Source organism: Artemia franciscana, chromosome 14 (genome assembly GCF_032884065.1).
Source record: "Artemia franciscana chromosome 14, ASM3288406v1, whole genome shotgun sequence".
NCBI classification, from domain to species: Eukaryota; Metazoa; Arthropoda; class Branchiopoda; order Anostraca; family Artemiidae; genus Artemia; species Artemia franciscana.
In genome coordinates, this window is record NC_088876.1 from 13,623,810 (window position 1) to 13,648,041 (window position 24,232).

The 24,232-nt window shown below is 37.1% G+C and overlaps 1 protein-coding gene across 2 annotated transcripts in view; it reads right to left on the minus strand.

Moving 5' to 3' along the window:
- The window catches only part of LOC136035348 (DNA-binding protein RFXANK-like), a 34,749-nt gene extending 21,786 nt beyond the window's left edge, over window positions 1-12,963 (minus strand). The window contains exons 1-2 of one of the 2 annotated variants that reach the window (XM_065717093.1): window positions 12,853-12,963; window positions 2,560-2,689 (exon numbers count right to left, since the gene is read on the minus strand). In XM_065717093.1, the coding sequence (XP_065573165.1) occupies window positions 2,560-2,689; window positions 12,853-12,903 (181 nt within the window). In that variant the 5' untranslated portion in view covers window positions 12,904-12,963. Of the gene's footprint in view, window positions 1-2,559; window positions 2,690-12,512; window positions 12,552-12,852 lie in introns of those variants that run through there. The other variant, XM_065717094.1, reaches the window with a different exon arrangement.
- Between the last annotated feature and the right edge of the window lie 11,269 nt (window positions 12,964-24,232).

Genomic DNA, 24,232 nt, shown 5'->3' on the forward strand with positions numbered 1-24,232 from the left:
ATCAAAATATTGAGGGGCTTTTGTCCCCGAACTAAAACTTTTCTGTATATCAGGCTCCAGTAGACCGAGGATTTATGGTTTAAGCTTCAAGACGTTTAGAGGAAAGTATGTTTTGGCTTTCTTGGCCTTATCCCGGGGACCCCACATTTGTACAACTATTCCTGTTCACTGGGGTCATTTCGACACAAGGACTTAACTTTAAAGTTTCGAGCAGACAGAAATTTTTTATTAGCCTTTGTTGATCCCATTTTTCTTTGTGTGTGTATGGGGGGATTAACCCTTAATTATTGTTTTTTTTTACATTAGGCTTCCCTTGGCCCAGTTAATTACGGTTATAATATTCAAAGTGATCAGAGATAACAAGTTTTTGGTCAATTTCTTGGCCAACAATACCCTTTCTCCATCCCAACAAAACGTCTGACCCTTCCCCCAAGTCATGATAGCAATTGTCACAAGTTTTAACACAATCAGAATAAAATTTTTTGCCATTTTCAGACTCCATATTTGGGAAACACGTGCCCAACCTCAAAAACAGACCTTTTGCCTTTTTTCAGGGCTCATTTTAGCGGGGAAATAATGTTCTTATCAGTGTATTCCTGTGCACTGAAATCTCGTGGGCCAGGGGGGGGGGGTTCAGGATATAAGTTTCAAGGCATTTATTAAAAGTAAAATTTAGTTCTTTTCCACGTTTCATTTGGGTCCCCCAAAACTGATTTTTCTTGGGACATTAATCCCATAGGATCACATTAGGGTATTACGGTTTCACGTTTCAAACCATTCAAAAAAGTATTTTGACCCATTTTCGGACCTGTTTTAGAAGGAATCAATATTTTTTTCTACATTCAGATCCCGTAATACCACGGACTTTAGAATATACGTTTCGAACCAATTAAAAGAAAAGTTTCGGGCCCTTTTTCAGGGCCCCAAACAACTTTTTGTATTAGATTCCTGTTGACCCAAGGTTCTTAAGGCTGATTTTATAAACTGGTTAGGGACAATAGCTTTTGGTTCATCTTTGATCTTCACCCCTAACAAAACGTATGATCCTCTTTAGTCAAAGAACGATCTCTGAAAGTTTAGAGCGGATCGAACACCCCAGATCAAACATGTGCCAGTTTTTCACAATAAAACCTATTTGAAAACACCTGAAAATTCGCTGTCCTTCCCCAAGAAGCAGGTGTATTCCCTGGAGGCATATCTATTAAACAGTTCAACCATTCAGAGCAGAACGGCCATTTCAAGATTTTGATCTGATGTCTTGGGTGAGAGGGTAGTGAAAATTGATGAGGAAGGGCGCTAGTTGCCCTCGAACCAACTTTGACACTTAGAAGGGCACAAAACTTCCAATTTTGCAATCAAATAAGCCCCCTCGCAAGTTTTTACAACCAGTCCTTCTATACGAAGTGGCCAGAAGGAAAGAGGAAGGAATGATCCATGAAAGGTGCATGGGTGTTTTTCTATGTAATTCGAGAGAATTCTCTCTGACTGTAATACTACTCTAGCTTCTAATATGTTGCTTCTATCGAGAGATACAAATTCTACTCTCTATTATTCCTTTTAGATGTTAATATGGATAAAAGTTTTAGGTCTAATTAGGAAATTTAAAAACAGTTAAAAATTACGATTCTTCTGGCTGCTCTTCGTCTCTTAGTAAGAAAACTACTTGCCTTATTGCTCGTATTCTACCCCCTCTTTTTATCAACTGTTTAATGGCATAAAAGGTGAAGGTAAAGGATACGGCATTAGACTTTACAGTCCCTACCGGCGGTGCTGATCTCCGTTTCTTGGACCTTCAGCCAGGAAGTGCAATGGGGGGTTGGGGACCAACCATCCTGTGCTTTCGCACACCCTTCCTGTTTACCTTCCCCAGATTTCTCCAGGTACCCATTTAGAGCTGGGTCGACTCTGGCTAAGCTTACAGAGTCACGCCACTGACCCCCGTCCCAACTGAACAATTGGGTAAAGTGGGATTCGAACCCGCGTCCTCTCGGACTAAGTCCAACATGCTTTAAAAATAGCTAAAGTTATCCCTATACCAAAACGCGGTAGAAGTTCGAGGCCAGAGGAATTCCACTTATTCCAATTCTAAATATTTTTTTTTAGAAATCTGTTCAATTTCAGATACGCTGAGTAGGTATTTATATGAGCATGATACACTTCAAAAGAAGTGTATCCGACCGAAGTAGTCACGAAAAAGGAAATATAATTGAGACATGTTGCTCCTTACTTAGCCCATTCAAACCTAAAACGGGTGCCGGGTTCAATTTAGAAAAAAGGGGGGGGGGGAGAAACCCTTAGAAGGTTAGAATATCATTTGAACTTTACTAAAAGCTAAATAAATAGTCGAATGTGAAGGTTTTATTTAGCCAGTTGCTTTTCAAATCATTTGAAAAACACGAAAAAATAGGTTTACAGGAGGAATGGACTGAAAAGCATTGCATTTTAGGTAGATTACATCCAATAAACTTTGAGCTGTATGCAATTCTTTCGTGTTATAATACAAATACTATCTTTGAATGTTATTCGACGCTATTTATTTTTAGCGTAAAACAGTCATACCTGGGAGATCAGGTTCAAGAATTTCCCCTTGTCCAGCTCTATGGTGTATTGTTTCTTCAACTGGTTCATTTATAACAGGAGCTGTCTTCACATTACCTCGTTGGAGGTTGGTGAGTGCAGGCTTTGGCTGCTAAAAAAGTGGTTTGATATTTTAGTGATTTCCACCCATTTCCTTTAAATTTCAGACAGTAGCTTTAAATTAAGAATGCATATAACACTTTCAAAGCCCGACGATTCGCTATTCGTACGGGTGCCTGGCGGTTCCCTCCTATAAATTCTCTCCCCACTGAATATTTTCCCAGACGATTCCCGCGTAACATTCTCTCCATATGTAAAATTGAGCATCCATAGATGAAACTTAAGCTTAAAAAACTTTTTCGCATGCTGACCAAACGGTCTGCGTTATGCAGGTACCAATCTCCTGATTCACTGCATTCGGCCGGGAGTGCAATGCGTGCTAGGAGGCAAATCATCCGATGGCATACATACATAAAGAAAAAAAAAATAATACAAATTCTTTATATGAATCCCGTGATATTCCTCCCAGAAAATTTCCTCCCCACTAAAAATTCTCCCCCCCCCCAGAAAACTCCTCCGACAAAATGCCCGTATTTTTCCAAATAAAAAAATACTATAAGTAAACAATGGACAAATCGCAAACTTATAGCCTTTTCCCTGGGGACTACGGTGGGGAGAGGGATGTGATGTAATCCCCAGAGATAAATTTATTGGGCTTGACATTTGACCTGACATTATGCTAAAATCAAATGGCTATCTCAAAATCTCAATCAGTTGTTTTTGGGAAAAAGAAGACATGGGAAGGAGGCTAGTTGCTCTCCAATGTGTTGACCACCCATCCGTGATCTTTTTTGGGCAAAAGCACAAAATCTTTGTAGATGAGAGTTTGAAACCTCCACAGCAGGGTTATCTCATCTTTATGTATGTAGTTAGGGAAGGAGGGCAGATGCCTAAAAGGGCACTTGTTAATGCCAAAACATCGTAACTCTTATTGAGCCTTTAAGTAAATACAGAATTAGTTCAAAGGTCGGGGGGTGTAGGTGGGGATTGATAGGTAGCCACTTTTGATTTCCGGAAATATGTCTAGTCTATGCCGTTTTTATGAAAGTAAAGAGTGACATTATACCCCAAAACAAGCAAAATTGGAAGATTCCGTATAAGAGGAGCACTGCCTACTCCTTATCCCCAGCCTCCCCCTCACGGTCGTACAAACTTTGAGGGATGCTCATTCGATCTGTAATTGAGAGTTCTAGTCCTTTGTTAGAAGTCAAATGTGATTGTAGGAGAACCAGCTCCTGGTCATCTTACTACTCCTTAGGACATCAGATCAACATTTTGAGGAACATATTTTTTACTTACTGAATGGCTGCTCAATTTTGCGTGTAAGAGAATTTTCAATGGAGGGTGTAATATCCTGCGGGGGAATTTTCTGAGGAGTGAATTTTCCAGGGGAGGCCATAGATTTTGTCTGCGTACGAACCTGTTTTCCATGCACACTAGCTCAGTTTTGAAAGAAGAGTTTTTAGTAGCTTGGTATTAGTCGAAACCAAATAACTTTCTCTAAAATCATTAATTAGTTTTAATTTAAGATAAAATCTTATGCTGCTGCAGATGGGTCTTTTTCCACAATGGTTTCGCAGAACAAAATGGTTATTTCTGTTTATTTTGTTCGATGGATTAAGTAATTTGTTGCTTGGAAAGGTTAAGAGCTAAAGATTCAAAAATAAATTTTGATAAGTGAATCGTGGAAGTGAAAGGAAATATTCAGAACTTTAGAGAATTCTTGAATTTTCTGATTCCTCAGTTTGAAAACCCAGTTTGGATCTAGTTTCTAGCTCACTTACAGCTCAGGGTCAAGGTTGCCAAGCCCACAGCCTAGTTTCCTGTCTTGAATCCCTTTGTCTCCCCAAAAATCTTGATTTTTTGAATCTAGAGGAAGTACGGAATCCTGCTAGTGTTAATTTGCTTTATTTCTATATAGAACTTCTGCAGGATATATGATGGTTATACTTTTATGCAAAATTGAATTTTGCATTGAATTGCATGCTTATTTTTAGCTATCTCATTATGGTCCAATATTCTGAATTAAACAAATGTATATACAGATAAAAAGTAGAAGACAAAAATTTCAGAATGCTTGCAATCAATAAAATGCCAAGAACACACTATACTGCAGCAGGTTTCTACCAGGACATATAATCTTTAGTGTCATGCAATAAAAAAAGGCTACTGAATCTTAACTGTGATTCAAGGTCTAGTACCTTTCTCGTGCCACAGAGAGGCATGGAGTCAGACAAGCAAGACTTTTTCAATCTTCAAAAAGATTGCAGGTTTTTGCTTAATATGGCAGCAACACAAAATTAATCATCATTAAGTCAAGGAAGATTATGATTTTGATGTATATCCTCAAAAAGATACCAGAGATGCATTTAATATAGTGGTAATTTATAATTGGACCATCATTAATTAAAGTGTAACTGAAATCATAATGTTGATTGACTTAAAGATGATTTATTTTGAATTACAACCATATAAATGAAACTCCAAAATCTTCATGAAGATGGAAAAATATACTTTCTTCCTAACTGGAGATAGGCTAATAGGCTTACCACAACTTATCCTTGAAATCGAACATACAACAGATAATTATTCAATAAAATAATAACCTCCTCTGTAACATTAAAATTCAGATACCAATTCGCCTATATTGAACCAGAACATTTCAGAATACATGTGACTACATATTTCAAATTTTGGAATCAAGACAAACTACCATCTAAGCAACCAAGTTACTTCACAGCATGAAAACAGATGAAATGAAGGGCAATAATGAACCTATCAAATAAAAACCAGACATTGCAAAAAATAAGGTAATATCTTGACTAGTTGAAACAGTGAAAATAAGGAATTTTCAGGGACCAATGTAGAACCCCCACTTTACGTTATATACAAAATTGTGGGTTTATAATCTTTTGTGCTTACCTTTTATTAAGATTCAGTTCAAATGACCAAATAAAACCAATTTTAGAAAACAAGCTTAAAACAAAGACTCCATTTTAACTTTAGAATAGCATCTCCAATGAATCTATTGTGCTTATTTTTATCAACATTTGGTTTATCAGACCAAATAAAGCCAATTTGAGAAAAAACATGAAACCAGCAAAAGCTTTGTATATATACAAATAACAAAAGGTAATATGATAGGCTATAACAAAGAATTATTTTTTATAAGAAAGTTGAACTCAGCCCAGGATCTACGCATAGGCACACTAGGCCTGGGCCTAGGGGCCCAGAAAAAAAACACAAGTAATGTGTTTTTTTTGAAAAAGTAATGTGTTCCTTTTAAAAATTCTCATAAGCCCTTATGAACTGTCCAATATCTCTCAAGAATGGCATCTGAGAGCTTGGTATCACCTCACTCTTAATTATTTTTGGCTCATCACCTATCAGTTGCCTTTTGTTCAAGGCTTCCACTACCCTCAAATTTCCGGGAATTTCCCCATAAATCTGTGTCCCCCACTAGGGGGGGGGGGACACAGATCGGCCTAGGGGTTCCAAAGATTTACATCCAACCTTGGCTGAGCTTAGACAAAACCAAATTAAAATCTCAGCTCTATATCTAATAGTTATTTTTAATAAAACAAATAAAAAAAAATATAAAATTTAACTTACATTAAAATGTGTGAAAATTTAAAACTGAAACCAACAACAAAACAATCCCATTTATATTAACAATTTATTGTTATTTATGTTTTGTGCATAATCAAGAGAACCTAATTGTGTATTTGCTTATTTTTTCTATCTTACTTTGGCCCTATACTATACCTTTTTAAAATATAATCTAAACCAACAGTAGCCTTTCCACTTGTTCCCCAAAGTTTTCTGCATTAGGGACTAGTTTGTCCCAAACTTGAAGTTAGAAATTCTCTAGCCTCCCAACACCTGTATACAGGAGAAATAGAGGCAATACCATTCTAACCTATAAATTAATATATCTAACCTATAAATCTAATCAACCATGTATGCAACTGTCATCACAAGGAGTGATTCAACAGGATCAAAAGTCCTTATTTCACTCCAAGCTGTGATTTAAGATAATTAATGAAGGCCAACACTCTTCCAGCATTACTTCCTGTTGTAGTCATAATTCAAGAGCCAAAGTTCATTTGCTGAAACTTGTTATGTTATCTACCCTATCCAAAGTCTGCACTTGATTCTTTTCCTCAAGAATCATTAATGGTTAGAATAAATTCTCTGAAGACACAATTACTGCAGAATCTGTTGGCATTTTCAAACAAAGGCTGGATTCTGAGTGGCCCTTGAGGGAGTGTAAACCTGACTGGGAAGCTACTGGTCATCCAACTGCACTTTTTCACTAAACAACTTCAATCATCCTGTGTAGTTTCACAAGAAAAAATCCTTAGATTGTTCCAAGCTGCAATTTAAGGTAATAACATCATCAAGGTTTAATAAAAGGCCTGGGTTAAGTATAATATCTGGCCCCACTTGGGGAGAAATATATTTGCAAGGGTAGCAATAAGTATAATAAGAGTACAAAAGGCACATAGACTGGCATTTTCATTGTTTAACTAGTGAATTAATCAAGAAAAACAAAAACCTATGATAATAGTTTGTCTACCATCACTTTTGTACCTTGGCTACCTCTCCCCCTGGTTATAGCCCTTGGCAAGGTACAAAAATTTACTGCTTTTCCTTTCTAATTTGGCCTTTGTAACAGCATAAGTTAAATTCTAGATTATGGGTCACATGAGTCATGTGGTTTAAATTTAATGAATCAAGCATCAACCCTCAAATAAATTACCTTAATTGGCTATTTTTCCTGCAGGAAGAGATGACTCCACAGTGAATACACAAAATATTGAATGGTTCCAATGACTTATGATTAACATTGCCTTAAATTACGTTAAATCGCAGCTTGGAGCGATATAAGGATTATCCATCCTTGTGATGCTCCATGAGAAATAAAAGTATTCGTTTGGTGTAGATTGTGGCTGTTAGATTAGACTCTTGTGGAGGACTCTGCAGCTTCCCAATTGTAAAGGAACTCCTGGTAGAGCCATTCCCTATCAAGGTGGGACTTGAACATGTCAATTGAAGTAGCAGAAACTGTTTCTTCAGAGAGCTGGTTCCACATATTGATGATTCTTTGGCTGAAGAAGTGGCTTCTATGTCTACTCGTGGAACGCTGCATGGAGAGCTTCAAAGAATGTCCTCTAGTACCAGGATGCAAGGGCTGTGCAAAGAGACCGGGAAGGATATTTTTAGAGAGGATTTTTTTGGTTAAAATGATGTCACCCCTTTTCCGTCGGTATGTCAGCGTTGGCAGCTTCAAACGACGTAGTCTTTCTTCGTATGGAAATTTATTCATGTTGGTAACCATCTTAGTGGCACGACGCTGGACATCCTCAAGCAACTTCCTATCTTTTTTGAAGAAAGGGGCTGCCAATGACATTCCAACCTCCAGGCGTGGACGCACAAGCGCCTTATATAACTTCATAAGAACTCTAGGGTGTCGGCTGGAGATGGTTCTTTTTATGATACCGATGGGTTTTATTTGCAGAAGATGAAACAGACTTAGCATGGCTGCTAAACTTTAATTGGTGATCTACAATAACCCCAAGATCTCTTTCATCAGAAACAGCAGAAAGGAAGTTGTCTTGAAGGAAATACTTATGATGCTTGTTATTTTTGCCAAAATGAATTACATGGCATTTGTCAACATTGAAAGTCAGAAGCCACATGTTAGCCCATCTTACTGGACTATCAAGATCTGTTTGAATTGATTGCTGGTCAGAGGGAGTTGCCGCTTTTCCAACTAGTTGTGAGTCATCAGCGTAAAGGGTAATAAGATTTGAAAGAAGGGTGGGTAATTCGTTAATATAGAAGTTGAAAAGTGTTGGTCCAAGAATAGTGCCCTGGGGCACGCCACTTAATACAGTTGTGGGAGAAGAGAAATGAGGAGTTCCTTGCAAATCAAAAACTCTGACACTCTGTGATCTTTCAGAAAGGAAGCCCATAATCCACTGTACAACACCTTCGTTGACACCTGCAGCCCTCAATTTGATTATGAGGAATTCATGACAAACTTTGTCGAATGCTTTGGACAGATCAAGAAGAATCATGTCGACAGGAAAACCCTCATCAAGCAGTGTAGTCACTAATTCATATGTTTGGATAAGGTTAGTGTCCACAGATCTGCCAGATCTGAAACCATGTTGTGATGTGGAAAGGATATTATTGACCTCAAGATGTTGAATTAGAGCTTTATCAACAAATCTCTCAAGCACCTTAACAACTGCAGAGGTGATGCTTATGGGATGGTAATTCTCTGCTGAGTCTCTTCGTCCCTTTTTATGGATCGGGGTTTTGTAAGATGTTTTCCAATCATGCGGTAGTTCCCCATTTTGAAGAGATAACCGGAACAGCATGCACAAGGGGTAGCTGAGAGCTTTTCGACACTCCCTAAGAAGACGTGGATGAACACTGTCTGGTCCCTTTGACTTATTTACATCAAGCTTCTCAAGGCTATTGAAAACCATTAATTCACCTACTGACAGGTCAGGCATAGGGAAAAGCACTTCATACAATGGAGGATCTGGTGAGGAGGTGCCTGGATTTTGGGTAAAGGCAGAAGCAAATTGTGCATTTAGAATGTCAGCCTTATCTATTGGAGATGAGTGTAATACACTGTGGTAACAAGGTCAGGAATAGTATGATGATTTGGGTTTTTAGAAGAGACATGTCTCCAAAAAGATTTTGGGTTTAACTTGATCTCAGAGGCCAAATTTTCCTCGTAGGCAGATTTCAGTTTTTTTACAGAATCTGTTACATGATTCCATACTGCCTTATAAAATGACAGGGTCTCCTGGTTCCTCTTCTTCATATACCGTTTCCAAGCTCTAGATTTCTGGTTAATCAGCTTCTTAACTTCCTTAGTGAGGAAGGGAAGTGTTTTGGGCTGTTTCCTAAAAATAACCCTGGAATGTTTCTTTTCAAGAGCAAGAAGAGTTTTTTTTTGAAATTTAGCCATGACTCATTGATGTCACTGGTGATAAGCATTGACCAGTTTGCAGATGGAAGTTCCTGCTGTATTGCCTCATAGTTGGTGAAAGTCTGAGGACGAAATTTAGGTTGAGGACGACTATTTAGGGACAACACAGACAGAATAACTGTCTGTTACATGGTTATGGCGTCTTTGCAGGTTTATACTGGATTTTGCAAAATAGTTTGTTGGTGTCAAAGATTGCAATGGTGTTCTTTTTCTAATGTAGTATTTCTTTCTTTTTCACTTTCATTTTTGACTCATTCCAATTCTAGCTGTCACTTTTCTTCTAACAGCACAATTCTTTGTTCTGCAATGTCATTTTTGACATGCTCTAATACTTGCTTAGCATGTCTGCTAACCCTACAATTCTTTATTTATTTGCTTCCATTTTTGATACACTTTATTTCCTGGTGTTGCTTGTATTTCTTTCTGCTGCTTATCTTCTAACTGCTAACTTTGTTCTTGTTGTACTATATTGTCTAAAAACATTTTTGTATGTTCTTTATTTTAATTTCTGATTTGGTCTTATCCTCACTGTTGTATGTCTTGTAATTGCATAGTTATTTGTTCTTCACTTTTGTTGATCATTGCTTCAGACATCTTTTCAATACCCTTTGCCTAGGCTGCTTGGATTGGTCTTGTCACTTTTGATAGACTAGGTTTAACCTTTTCACCTGTGTATTTACTGTTCTAAAACCAAATTTCTTTATATCCTTACTTTCAATGGGCATAATTGCTAAAGCTATTTAATTTTTCCTAATTTACTGTTGATATCAGATAGTTTTTTATTGGTTCTAGCCTGGAAAACAATCTCTCCCCAGAAGCAATGCTTGCTGGAGTTGCTAAGAATATTTCACAATTTCAAAAAAAAATCATTTTGATGCTAGCACAGGGCCCTTTCAAACACAGTAATTGGGCCCAATTGCCCTTTATCTGGCCCTGGTTGTTAGTAGTAGTTAGTAGCTAAGAAGTCTTCTGCTGGTTCTAGTTCAACTTTGGGGTTGGTCAAATGCTCCCTTTCTATTTGCCTTCCATCTTAATGTAATTAGTCTTCTTTACAAAAGACTATGGTCTGAACCATCCAAAGAATCCCCCTTCAAAAAAAAATCTTACTTAAAGTTTAAACCCTACTTTCTCTGCCCATATTCATGCTCACATGATTCTTCCTGGTCTATTACCTTACACATCAAAGAATTTGACATAGGTTACTTCTGTTGCTCTCTCCACCAAGGTCAGACTGAGCTGGTTGCTTAGCCCCTAAGGACTGACAAGTGAAAATTTCCTGAGGAAATCTGGCACCATCTCCTGGATAAGTAATGCATACAAAAAAAGGCAAATTTTTTCCAAATAATGACACTGATCTCCATATTGACCAATAATATCAGCTGGGCAATATACTGGTCAGGCCCTACAAAGGATTAGTCTGACCTGAGCTTGACAAATAAAACTTGCTTCAAATCAATTATGCCATCAGGTAACTTTCTAAATTTTGGAAAAGATAAAACTACTTACAGCTTGGGAAGTGAAGTATATAACATTCCTTGCTTGTGTAGGAAATTTTACATTGGCTAAATACAGCAATAATTTGTATAACACTTTATTTAGCACCAGAATACAATGGATAATACTCTCAAATTTGTAAAGTGCCCTGAAACTTTTGCTTCAGATATAGCAGATCTTTTTTTTTATCATCCCAACCATTTTTACAGATCAAGGAATCAATGGCCATTTCAAATGATAAAGGTTTCAGACAATAGGCTACAGAAGCCTTAGAAATAAAAATAAAACATATTTTGGAGGCTTAGCAATTAATAAGGATACTGGTACTTTAAATATTGATTCTATATACAATATTGTTTTATACCTACATTCAAAAATAACATCTTGGAAAATCTCTAAAAAAACAAAATAAATAAAGAACCAAAGGGACAGGTGGCATTACATGCTAACTGTAGGATTATTTCTCAAAAGAATAATCAAAAAAAGTTCAGTTAGATTTTGAATTGGCAATCTAGTTGCTTTTGTAGCATCATGGAATTAGCTGGTTAATTGAATATGTGAGTATTAATTGTATATGTGTTAGTTAGGCTATTTTAGTTTTATAGGCCTATATATTTCTATTGATATTATTTTAGTTTTAGATTCCAGTTATTAAATAAGGATAAAGGTATAATAAAGAAAACTGACCTGTTTCTGTTTATGCTTAAAATACATAGGCTTATCTTAGTTTTGAAAAGTTTTAGAAGAAAGTCAATTTCACCTGGAGGGAGGGAGGGGGACAAACTGGGGCCTGGGGGAGGACAAACCAAGGTCTGGGAGGGGCAATTACCCTAACCCTGCCTCACTGCAAAGTATGCCCCTGCACTGGCCACAGACCTGTTCATTGTTTCCTGATCTATTTCTTTGTTTTGATCTGAGCTATAAATGCAGGTTTTTGAACATATGCAACTAAAATGGTATTTAGCATGCAGGAACTCTCTTGCCCAAAGAAATTAGCTAAACAGAAACTCTTAACACCTGGATACAGGTGGAAAAGAGGCAATACCCTTTAAAATTACAAATTAACAAAATCCAATGCAATCTCAGATGCCAGAGTAGTCACTTGCTGAGAGAGGCTGTCAGAACAGAATGCAATCTCAGTGCAGCAAAGTACTGCAGGGACCTTAGTAGTCAAAAATTGTCATTAATCCTATGCAATACAATACAATGTAATCTCAGCATTGTTTCCTATTATTAGTCTTAATTTTAGAACCACAGATCATTGGCTGAATCTTGTAAAATAGTATATCTTAACAAGAGTCTGTAGCCTAGGCTACTCAAATCATTCTCTCTGAAAATTTTAAGAATTGGAAAAAAACTGTGTAGATACAGTTTCTGATGATGCTGTTGACATTTTCAATATCTGCTAGCATCTGTGGGGTCCTCTAGGGAGCAGAAACTTGACTGGGAAGCTATTGATCATGCAACTGCACCTAGTTGATAAATAACAATTTAAAAAGTCAAATTACTGACCGTCAGCTCTAGAGCATCGCAAGAAAAAATCCTTGGATTGCTTTTAGCTATAATTTAAGCTAATAGGCTTTGGCTATTAGGCTAGCTTAGCCTACATTAAATGGAATTAACTGAAAATATGTTATCATTCTTTAATTGTCAAAACCCTTTAGGCTAAACAAAAATATTTAGTGTCACCATTGAGTAAGTCATCCAACCTTGTAAGGTAAAAAAGCACTTTTTCCGACAATATTTTGATGGTTTTCCATGAGCTTTAAAGTTAAATTGGCAAGGCACTATCCACCAGTGTTGCATGAGGTTAAAAATCAAATGGCTAACGTCTTGACAAATAACAACTAATAAGCGAAAAAACACCGCATTTTTAATTTTCCTGCTTTCGTCTTGCAAGTGGTAGAAACGTAGTAGCGGTAGACAATGCTTATACATTTGAAATTTCAGAGCAGACTATTGGAAATATTGAATTAAAGACAAAGCACTTTTCGATTCAAGTTAGTCATAAGGGCGTATTTCCGATATTTTTAAAAAGATGAAAGTATTAAGTTGAAGCTTTCAGGGGTTTATTTAAGATTTAATTAAATAAGGATATAAGAAAGGCATACTGGAATGTATCTAGAATGACTAAAAGCATTAAGTTGGAACTTACAGGAGATGTTGGGTTGCATGTTGAATATAATAACAAACTATATGCGTGAAGGTTGTCAAGAAGGGCCTATCAGTAATATCTAATTAACGGCTGTGATTGTTGAATTTAATCTTTAAGGATTGCAACTCCTAGTACATCTGCAACTACTAATTCTGGTACTGCCACTCTTGCTACTAGTACAACTAGGGCATGGGGTGCTGATTGCCCTCTCGATTACTTTTAAATGTTAAAAGAAAACTAAAACTTGCTAGCGAGTTTCAAAGCGTCCAAATGCTCGAGTTTTGATCGCAGGAGACTTTAACTGTGACTTAACAGATAGTTCATCACCAAGAACCCAACTCCTTCTGAATTCCCTCCCCCCTTCCTACTCAGTTGCTGACAAAACAGAAACTTTCATGTTTATTGGTGTCCTGTCAGCGACTTCTAACCTTGATCATTTTATTGCATCTTTCCCCTGTGAAACTGTCGAGGTAATTTGTGATGGCTTTTATTCGGATCACCTTCCAATAAAGTTGAAGACAAATGCTTCATTTCATGCCCCTAAACAGCCAGATAAAAAGTGGTTTTATATAAAAGATTGGAAAGAAGTTAACCACGAGATGTTTCGTTTTGAATGTGACAGAATATTAAATAAAATAAAGGTGCCCTTTCATTTGTTGTGCACGCGCTAGGACCTTAGTGAAAAACAAATAGCCATCGGACTTACCACCTATCTAGCTGAAATTAACCATACATTAATGTGCGCTGAAGCTTCAGCTGTCCCGTGCAAGCGTAATAGGAAAGGCTCTCAAGTTCAGGGCTGGTCAAAAAACCCTTCCCTTATTTCCGCGCGCGAGTCTTCTAAAATTTGGCTGAATATTTGGAAGGATTGCGACAGGTCTAAGTCTGGGACTATAAATGGTTTGCGGCTACGTTCTAAACGTTTTTTTGCTAAAGTGTTAAGAAAACATAAGGTTGATCTTATTGAGAAAAACGCTCATAAAATTGCAGAGAACCCTTCGAAGCTCTGGAAAAAATTTGAACGCCCTTGTGAACACATTAGTGCTGAATATTTGGCGGATTAATGTCCGCCAAATATAAGTTAATATCAGCCAAAAATGTGGCTGAATATTTGGAAGGATTGCGACAGGTCTAAGTCTGGGACTATAAATGGTTTGCAGCTACGTTCTAAACGTTTTTTTGCTAAAGTGTTAAGAAGACATAAGGTTGGTCTTATTGAGAAAAACGCTCATAAAATTGCAGAGAACCCTTCGAAGCTCTGGAAAAAATTTGAACACCCTTGTGAACACATTAGTGCAAATAATATCCTTGAGCCTGAGTGGATAAATTATTATAAGCATGAGTTTTCTTCTCCCGATCCTGCTCTTGAGTCAAAATTTGAAAAAGAATGCTTGTCTGAAAAAAGACGAACCTTCGACATTTATAATTAAGCCAATTGATGTATCGTTTTATTGTAAAAAACAAAAGAAAAGAAATTCCGCGGGAGTTGATGGAATTACTGCCAGACATTTTGATTGTGCAAGTGCTCTTCTTTTTAATCATTTATATCTACTTTTTCAAATGTCTATTGAAAACAGAGGTGTTCCTTATCAATTTACAATTGGTCAAATAACCCCTATCCCGAAAAAAGGCAAAAAGGATTTTACTGCGTGTAATTCGTTCCGACCTATAACAGTTTCTTGTACTATTTTTAAATTGTTTGAGTCAGTTATTTTGGATGAAATTGTTTCTAAATGTTATGTCCCACCCCACCAGTTTGGTTACCAAAAAGGTATTAGCTGAGAGCATGTCCTTTTTGCTTTAATGAATGTTCTTGCTGATGCGGAAAGAAGTAGATCCCATATTATCCTTTGTGCTTTAGATGTTGCTCGTGCTTTCGACTCTTGCATTTTTTCCCAAGTTTTATTTGAAGTGTATAAAAGAGTGGTAAATTTTTGCAAAGTAAAGTGCCTTCTGTATATTTACCATCACCTTAAGGCGAAGTTAAAGGGGGTATCTTCCCTTTTTGATATTTTGAAAGGAGTCCGTCAAGGTGGCCTTACTTCACCTTCTTTATTTAATAACTCTGTTTTAAATGCCCAAAATTCTGTTAATTTTAGTTGTATTCACCGTGGATTTAACTTGTCTTTAATAACTTTTGCAGATGACGTTTTGAATCTAAGCCGTACTTTTAGTGGATGTGAAAACGCGTTTAATAATACAAAATCATTGCTCGCTTATAAAGATAAGTACCAGGAGTCCGGCGGATTCGCCGCTGGGCCCCGGCAGTCTTCTATATATGATTTCTCATTGTCACCACAGGTTCGAACGACTTCACCACCTTGTCTCAGCACTAGGTACGCGGCAGGCTTCTATGTGTGGTTTTTCATTTTCACATGTCTTGTAACCGCAGACAATGTGAGCCTTTTATTGATATCATGACATCACCAAAGGTTCGATACAGCCATCCTATGAAAAATTCAAAATTCTTAGTATCGTGACCTATTTAGATTGTTTTTGTGGCCAGTCATCGCTGCTCCTTGTTTTCCAACCGTAGATTTCATTGCTTATTTTTGTTCATCTTTACTGAAGTTCAACTAAAACACATCATATCTAAAATGAAGAATGGTTCATCTGAAGCCCTTGATGGATCTTCGACTAATTTGGTCAAAGAAATATTCCCAGTTATATCACCGGTGTTATGCCACATTATTAATCTTAAATTTGTAACTGGTGTCTATCCTTCAACATTTAAATCAGCAAGAATCGTGGCCCTACATAAAGGTGATGACCCGAGGCTTCCTGCTAATTATCGTCCTAAATCGATACTCTCTGATTTTTCGAAGGTTGTCGAGCGAGCACCTTATAAAAGAATTTATTCTTTTTTTGAGAAATTTGATTAAATTTCTAAACTTCAGTTTGGATTTAGAAAAGAGCACTGCACTGATCATTCTATGGCTATTATTGTCCAATATATTAGTGATTGTCTTGACCGTGGCGAAACGTCTGCAACTATATTTTTAGACATACAGAAAGCTTTTGATTCCATTTCTCATCAAATTCTTTTGTATAAGCTTTCGAATGCTGGTATTCGTGGTAATTGCCTTAGGTTACTTGAATCGTATCTTCATGGGAGGCAGCAGATACTTATATATAATGATGTTAGATCTGATTCTTTACAACAGTCAGATAAGGTTGGTGTTCCCCAGGGATCCATATTAGGACCTCTGCTTTTCCTAGTTTACATTAATGATTTGTGTTTAGCTACTGGAGTTTCTTCTAGAGACACTCAGTTTGCTGACGACACTGCAGTAACCGTTTCTGGTAAATCTCGTGAAGAGCTAGTGGTCAATTTAACATCCACATAAGATAGATTGTCTACTTGGCTCTCTGATAATAGACTACTTATGAACAGAAAGAAGACGAAGTTTATTGTTTACAGCAGAACGGGTCACAAGTTTCCAGATATAGAATCAGTTTCCCTTTCTGCGAATGAACCTGAGTCTGTTATTGAAAGGGTTGTATCGATAAGATATTTGGGAGTTGTGTTTGATGAGAATTTGTCATGGAAAGAGCAAATTAATCAGGTTAGAGCAAAGTCTTCCCGTGGAGTTGGTATAATGTGCAGACTGCAAAACCTTCTTCCATAATGCGCTCTTAAACCCCTTTACATTTCCCTTGTGCAATCCCATTTTGATTATGCATCTATTATTTTTTGAACACTTTTAAAAGTAATGTTACCCCTTTACAGATTATCCATAAGGCAGTTCGTATCCTTAAACCTTTTCTGCCATCGCCATCAAACTTCCCCTTAAAATCCACAACAGAGACCCTTTTTTCACTTTATAATATTCTTCCTGTTCGGCAAAGTATCCAATTTTTAAGTGTTATGTTTAAGATTACGCTTGAACGAGAAAAGCTCCCCAGATATTTTGCATTGATTTGTCTTATTTCTTCTCCTTCATCTTCACAAGTTGAAACCCACGGTAAATATAATCTGCGGACTCCTAAGGTAGTTACAGAGAGGTCGCGTTTTTGCCTGAGGTATTTGATTCCTCTACATTGGGAAAGATTGAAAAATGAGATTGATTTGAATGTAAGCATAGATGCTATAAGACGGAAGTTGAAAAGAGTGCTGATTGAAAGTTATAAATCTAAATAATATGAAAAAAAGTTTTTTTTTCTTTTATGGATGTTTATTATTTTTTTTAAGTATTGGGTTGGTCTCCGGGGTTCGCCCATGAGGCCTCCAGATGTCTTATGACTCACTTGGTTTTAAGTTGTAAATTTAATTGTGTCTCAGGATGGTGCGCGGAGGATGGAAGTGGTATCGTACGGCACGGGATTTGTTTTTTATTTATTTCTGCCAAGATTGGTTAAGAGAAGTATTTATTTTTAATTTTTGTGCATATTTAGTGTTTCTTAAAGGTAGCTCAATTGCATTCGAGCTATACTCTCAGCCTTGAGTTACCTAATATTTTGTATATATTGGTTATAATAAAAGAACCTTGAACCTTACAATCCCATGTGATTCTCACTGTCGTTTGTTCCATGCTATTTTCTTTAGCTGTTGCGATTCTCACTTTCACCAGTTTTCTAATCTCATTTATCCGTGCTTCATTTTCATCAATCAACCCCTTAAACATTTTAAATGACCTTAACTTAGAATTAGCGCCTTTGTATAATATTGGACCTTTAACTTTTGCCTTGGCCTGTCTTTTTGTCTACTTGGCTAACGTCCTTATAAACTCTAACGTCGTTATTTATAACTATTTCATCACTTGGAGCTTTTATAAAGTGTCAAACGTAAACTTTTGCCCCGGTTCAACTTTTTTGATTGTGAAATACATGTCGCAGAAACTTAATTTCTTAACAAAGGTATGGTAAGCATTGATGATCCTATCCATGTCAAAATCGCAAACCCAATTACCATAACTATCATTTTCAATTTTGGTACGTTTTGACTTTACTGTCACTTATCTTCTATCCCCATTTCTCTTTCTTCTTCATTTTGGATTCTCATTACTTCGGACAATTGACCAATTCCTTTTACTTTATATGCCCTTATTGGTCTAGTTTTACATGACGGTCCAGGTGGTAGATTTGTTGATGGTTGGTGGGTCAAACGAACTACCATTTATAATACTTGTAAATCAAAAGATGAATTATCATTTATAAGTCTTGTCTCATTTGATAGTCCAGGTTGTTGATTCTCACCCATTGTGAATTTAATTTCTTCGGGATGTTCTCTTGGTCTTATCAGGTTTGATAGTTCAGGCGGTTCCAAAGAATCATCATTTTAGTTCTGGAAGATATTTGATTATTCAAGCAAGTCCGATTTCTAATAACAATTTCTACTAAGCCTCAAACTTTTGGTTTTCTTTTTTATGGTTTTTAAATTGGTGTAATCCCTTGTCAAATAAATAAAAATATTTTCCCAATTACAAGTTTTTTACTGTTTAATCAATTTAATGTAACCTTTTCCATACATGAAAATGGTCAATTTTTTCACATAAGTGTAACAACGCCATTGCAGAACTGGAATGATGCATAGAAAAATGACATCACTGACATTAATCTTTTTTTTCCAAAATTAAGACTCTTAACAGACTTCTGACCTATCTAGATAGTTTTTTAATGCGAGAGTATTCCAAGATACTAATTTTCCCAAAACAATATAGAACCCTTCTCGAGAAAAACAAATATTACTCCTTTATAAAGGTAGTATATATATGTGATCTTATATACTTATATAACTATATTACATAAGTACGTATATAACTCTTATAAGTGAATAAATAAGAAAAACAAGTTTTTTCAACTGAAAGTAAGGAGCAACATTAGAACTGAATACGAACATAAATTATTACGTATATGAGAGGGGTCACCCCCTCGTCATTACCTCGCTTTTTACACTTCTTTAAGAATGACTCCTGAATAACAAAGGTCGTTTGATTACAATAAATAGTTCTTTTAAAAGCACTAAAAAGACTTTAGCGTAAAGAGCGAAGTATTTAAGAGGAGGCAACCCACTTCATATACGCAATAATTTTTGTTCATTTAACTTTTAATGTTGCTCCTTACTTTCAGTTGAAAAATTTCTTTTTTTATTTAATTTCTGATGGTTTTTTAAATAATACTGAGAAATCCGACTCCCCCTAACGGAAAATCCCCTTCCCGCATGAAAAATATCTTCATGGAAAGATCCTCCCACGTACCCCCCCCCTCTAACCCCTACCAGAAAAATCTCCCTGAAAACGTCAGTATATTTCCCGATTACCAATATTATATGTAAACAATAAGCAAAGCTCAAAACCTGGAGCCCCTTCCCCAGTGAACTGTGGGGGGCGCTAATTCATCCTCAGAGGAATATACAATACATTTTACGACTATGCTGAACAAAATGGCTATCTCAAAATTTTGATTGGGTGACATTGGGGGAAAATGAGTGTGGGAGGGGGGCTAGCAGCCCTCCAATATTTTTGGTCAATCAAGAAGGGCACTAGAACTTTTAATTTTCGATCAAATGAGCCTTCTCCCGATCTTCTACGATCATCGGTTCGATATGATCACCTGGGAAAGAACAAACAAAAAAACAAGTAAACACGCATCCGTGATCTTTCTTCTGGCCAAAAATGCAAAATTCCACATTTTTGTAGATAGGAGGTTGAAACTTCTACAAAAAGGTTCTTTGGTATACTGAATATGATGGAGTGCCTTTCATTAATATTACTATATATTTTAGGGGTTTTCCCCTTTTTTTGAAATTTAAAAAATTTTCTCAGGCTCGTAACTTTTGATGGTTATCATAAAATTTGATCAATTTTACATATTTTGAATGAGCATCGAAATACAATTCTTTTGATTTATCTATGGTTATTAAGACTGTTTCTTAAAGTTTCAGTTACTATTGAGCTGCTTCATTCCTTACTTGCATTTCATTACCATGGAATGTTTGATTTAAAGTGATAGAGCGCTTATAAGTGATCTAATGCATTTATAGGTGTTTGTATTTGTAAATGTTCTAAAATGTTTATACGTTTTGTAAAGCCTTTATTTTGATTATTTTTCTCAAAAATAGACTATAATATTAAAAATATGCAAAATATTTTTCTAACGCATATTTTAAGTTCTTCATAAGTGATCTAAAACGCTTATAAGTGATTTAAAGTATTTAAACGCTATATAAAACACTTACATTTATTCTAAAGCAATTGTAAGTGTTCTAAGTGTTTGAAAATGCTTCTAAGTTTAAAGACTTTATAGGTAATCTAAAGCGTTTATAGGGGATACGAAGCAATAACAAGTCATCTAAAACATTTATAAGTGAAATAAAGAGTTTGTTTAGGTATCTACAGCATTTATAAGTAATCCAAAGTGTTCACAAGTAATCAAAATTTCCATAAGTCATCTAAAAAGTTTATAGGTGACCTAAAGCATTTATAAGTTGCTAGCTGGGTCCGAGTTACTGGCATAAGTTACTAGCTTAGATTTTCCTTCTAAATATAAAGTTCCTCAAGATCCGATCATCCACTCGTAAGTTCAAAATTCTTCGGTTTTTCTAATCTTTTTCTCTCCGTATGGTTTAATCGAGGAAAACGACTTTATCCAGTCAATCTGTGCAGGTTCCTGACAAGCCTATCAATTTTCATCGTCCTAGCATGTCCAGAAGCACCAAACTCGCCAAAGCACTGAATCCAACCCCCTAACTCCCCCAACGAGACGGGATCCAGTCCGGTTACGTCAATCATGTATCTACGACATTTATAAGCGTTTTCCAAGATTTTCAGTTTCCGCCTCCAACTCCCTCCAATGTCAACAGATCTGGTCGGGGTTTGAAATAAGAGCTCTGAGACATGAGTTCCTTCTAAATACTAAATTTTATTAAGATCCAGTCACGCGTTCTTAAGTAAAAATACCTCAATTTTTCAAAATTAACAACCCCTAGCTCTCCTTAAGAGAACGGATCCGTTCTAATTATGTTAATCACATATCTATAACTTGTGATTATTCTTCCCGTGAAGTTTCATCCCGATCTCTCCACTCTAGGCGTTTTCCAAGATTTCTGGTTTCCCCCTCCCCCAATGTCACCAGATCTGGTCGGGAGTTAAAATGAGAGTTCTAAAACACAAGATCCTTCCAAATATCAAATTTCATTAAGATCCGATCACTCCTTCGTAAGTTAACAAGAGCTAAGAGATCATATGGCACTTGTGACAAGGTTGGAAGAGCCAAGAGCTCATATGGTATGAGCTCTAGCGAAATTCTAAGAATCAATAGATTGCTTTAAAAGGAAAATCAGATGCTTAATGGCGGTCAGGATTTAAAATAAGTGCTCTAAGTCACGAGGTCCTTCTAAATATCAAAATTCATTAAGATCCAATTACCCACTCGCAAGTTAAAAATACCCCAATTTTTCAAATTTTTCCTCTCCCTTCAGCCCCCCAGATGTTCGAATCGGGGAAAACGACTTTATCCAGTCAATCTGTGCAGGTTCCTGACACACTTACCAATTTTCACCGTCCTAACACGTCCAGAAGCACCAAACTTGCCGAAGCACTGAATCCCACCATCTACCAAAGAGAACGGATCCAGTCCGGTTACGTCAGTCACGTATCTACGACATTTATATACATTTTCCAAGATTTCTGGTTTCCCCCTCCAGCTCCCCCCAATGTCAACAAATTTGGTCGGGATTTGAAATAAGAGCTCTGAGACATGAGTTTCTTCTAAATATCAAATTTCATTAGGATCCGGTCACCCGTTCTTAAGTTAAAAAACGTCGATTTTACTAACTTTTCCAAATTAACAAACCCCAGCTCCCCCACAGAGAACGGATCCGTGCCAATTATGTCAATCTCGTATCTATAACTTGCGCTTATTCTTCCCATCAAGTTTCTTCCCGATATCTCCACTCTAAGCGTTTTCCAAGATTTCCGGTTTCCAAGATTTCTGTTTCCCCCTCCCACCCCTTATGTCCCCGGATCAGATTCAAATTGAAAATAACGCATCTGAGACATAAGATTCTTCTTTATATCAAGTTTCATTGAGATCCGATCACCCATTCGTAAAATACCTCGATTTCACGTTTTCCAAGAATTCCGGCTTCCCCCTCCAACTCCCTTCAATGTCACCGGATCTGGTCGGGATTTAAAATGAAAGTTTTAAAGCACAAGATCCTTCTAGATATCAAATTTCATTAAGATCTGATCACCCATTCGTCAGTTAAAAATACCTCATTTTTTCTAATTTTTACAAATTACTCCCCCCCCCAATCCACCAAAGAGAGCGGATCCGGTCCGGACATAACCGGACCGGACATGTCAGTCACCTATCTTGGACTTGTGTTTATTCTTTCCACCAAGTTTCATCCTGATCTCTCCGCTTTAAGCGTTTTCCAATATTCCCCCCCACCCCTAATGACACTGGACCCGGTCGGGATAAGAAATAAGAGATCTAAGTTTCGAGTTCCTTCTAAATATGAAATTTCATTAAGATATAATCACTCTTTCGCAAGTTAAAAACACCTTCCCCCCCCCAAAAGAGAGCAGATCCGTTCCGGTTATGTCAATCCTGTATCTAGGACTTGTGCTTAATTTTCCTACCAAGTTTCATCCCGATCCCTCCACTCTAAGCATTTTCCAAGAGTTTAGGTCCCCCCAGCATCCCCTTCACCGGATAAGGTTGACATTTAATATAAGAGCTCTGAGACATGATATCCTTCCAAACATCAAATTTCATTAAGAGCCGATCACTCCTTCGTAAGTTAAAAATACCTCATTTTTCTAATTTTTCAGAAGTAGCCCTCCCCCCTCCACTCCCCCAAAGAGAGCGAATCCGTCCCGGTTATGTCAATGACGTATCTAGGACTTGTGCTTATTTTTCCCACCAAGTTTCACCCCTATCCCTCCATTCTAAACGTTTTCCAAGATTTTAGGTTCCCCCTCTCGGTTCCCCCCAATATCATCGTATCCAGTTAGAATTTAAAATAAGAGCTGTGAGACACGATATCCTTCCAAAATTCAAATTTCAATAAGATCCGATCACTCCTTTGTAAGTTAAAAATACCTCATTTCCCAGAAATACCCCCCCAACACACACACACATTCCCCCATAGAGAGCGGATCCGTCCCGGTTCAGTCAATCACGTACCTAGGACTTGTGATTACTTTTCCCACCAAGTTTCATCCCGATCCCTCCACTCTAAACGTTTTCCAAGATTTTAGGTTCCCCCCTGAATTCCCCCCAATGTCACCGGATCCAGTCGGAATTTAAAATAAGAGCTCTGAGACACAATATCCTTCCAAACTTCAAATTTCATTAAGATCACTCCTTTGTAAGTTAAAAATACCTCAATTTTCCAATTTGTTCAGAATTAGTCCCCCCCAACCCCCAAAGAGAGTGGATCCGTCCAGGTTTTGTCAATCACGTATCTAGGACTTGTGCTTATTTTTCCCACCAAGTTTCATCCTGATCCCTCCACTCTAGCGTTTTCCAAGACTTTAGGTCCCCCTCAATTCCCCCCAATGTCACCGGATCCAGTCGGAATTTAAAAAAAAGCTCTGAAACACGATATCGTTCCAAACTTTAAATTTCATTAAGATCCTATCACTCCTTCGTAAGTTAAAAATACCTCATTTTTTCCGGATTAACCGGCCCCCCACCCCCACCCCAAATCGGGAAAACGACTATTTCTAATTTAAATTGGTCCGGTCCCTGATACGCCTGTCAAGTTTCATCGTCTTAGCTTGCCTGGAAGTGCCTGAAGTAGCAAAACCAGGACAGACAGACTGACAGACAGAATTTCTGATCGCTATGTCACCTGGTGCCAAGTGCCATAAAAATACCTCATTTTTCAGAATTAACCCTCCCCAACTCCCCCAAAGAGAGAGGATCCGTTCCGGTTATGTCAATCACATATATAGGACTTGTGATTATTTTCCCACCAAGTTTCA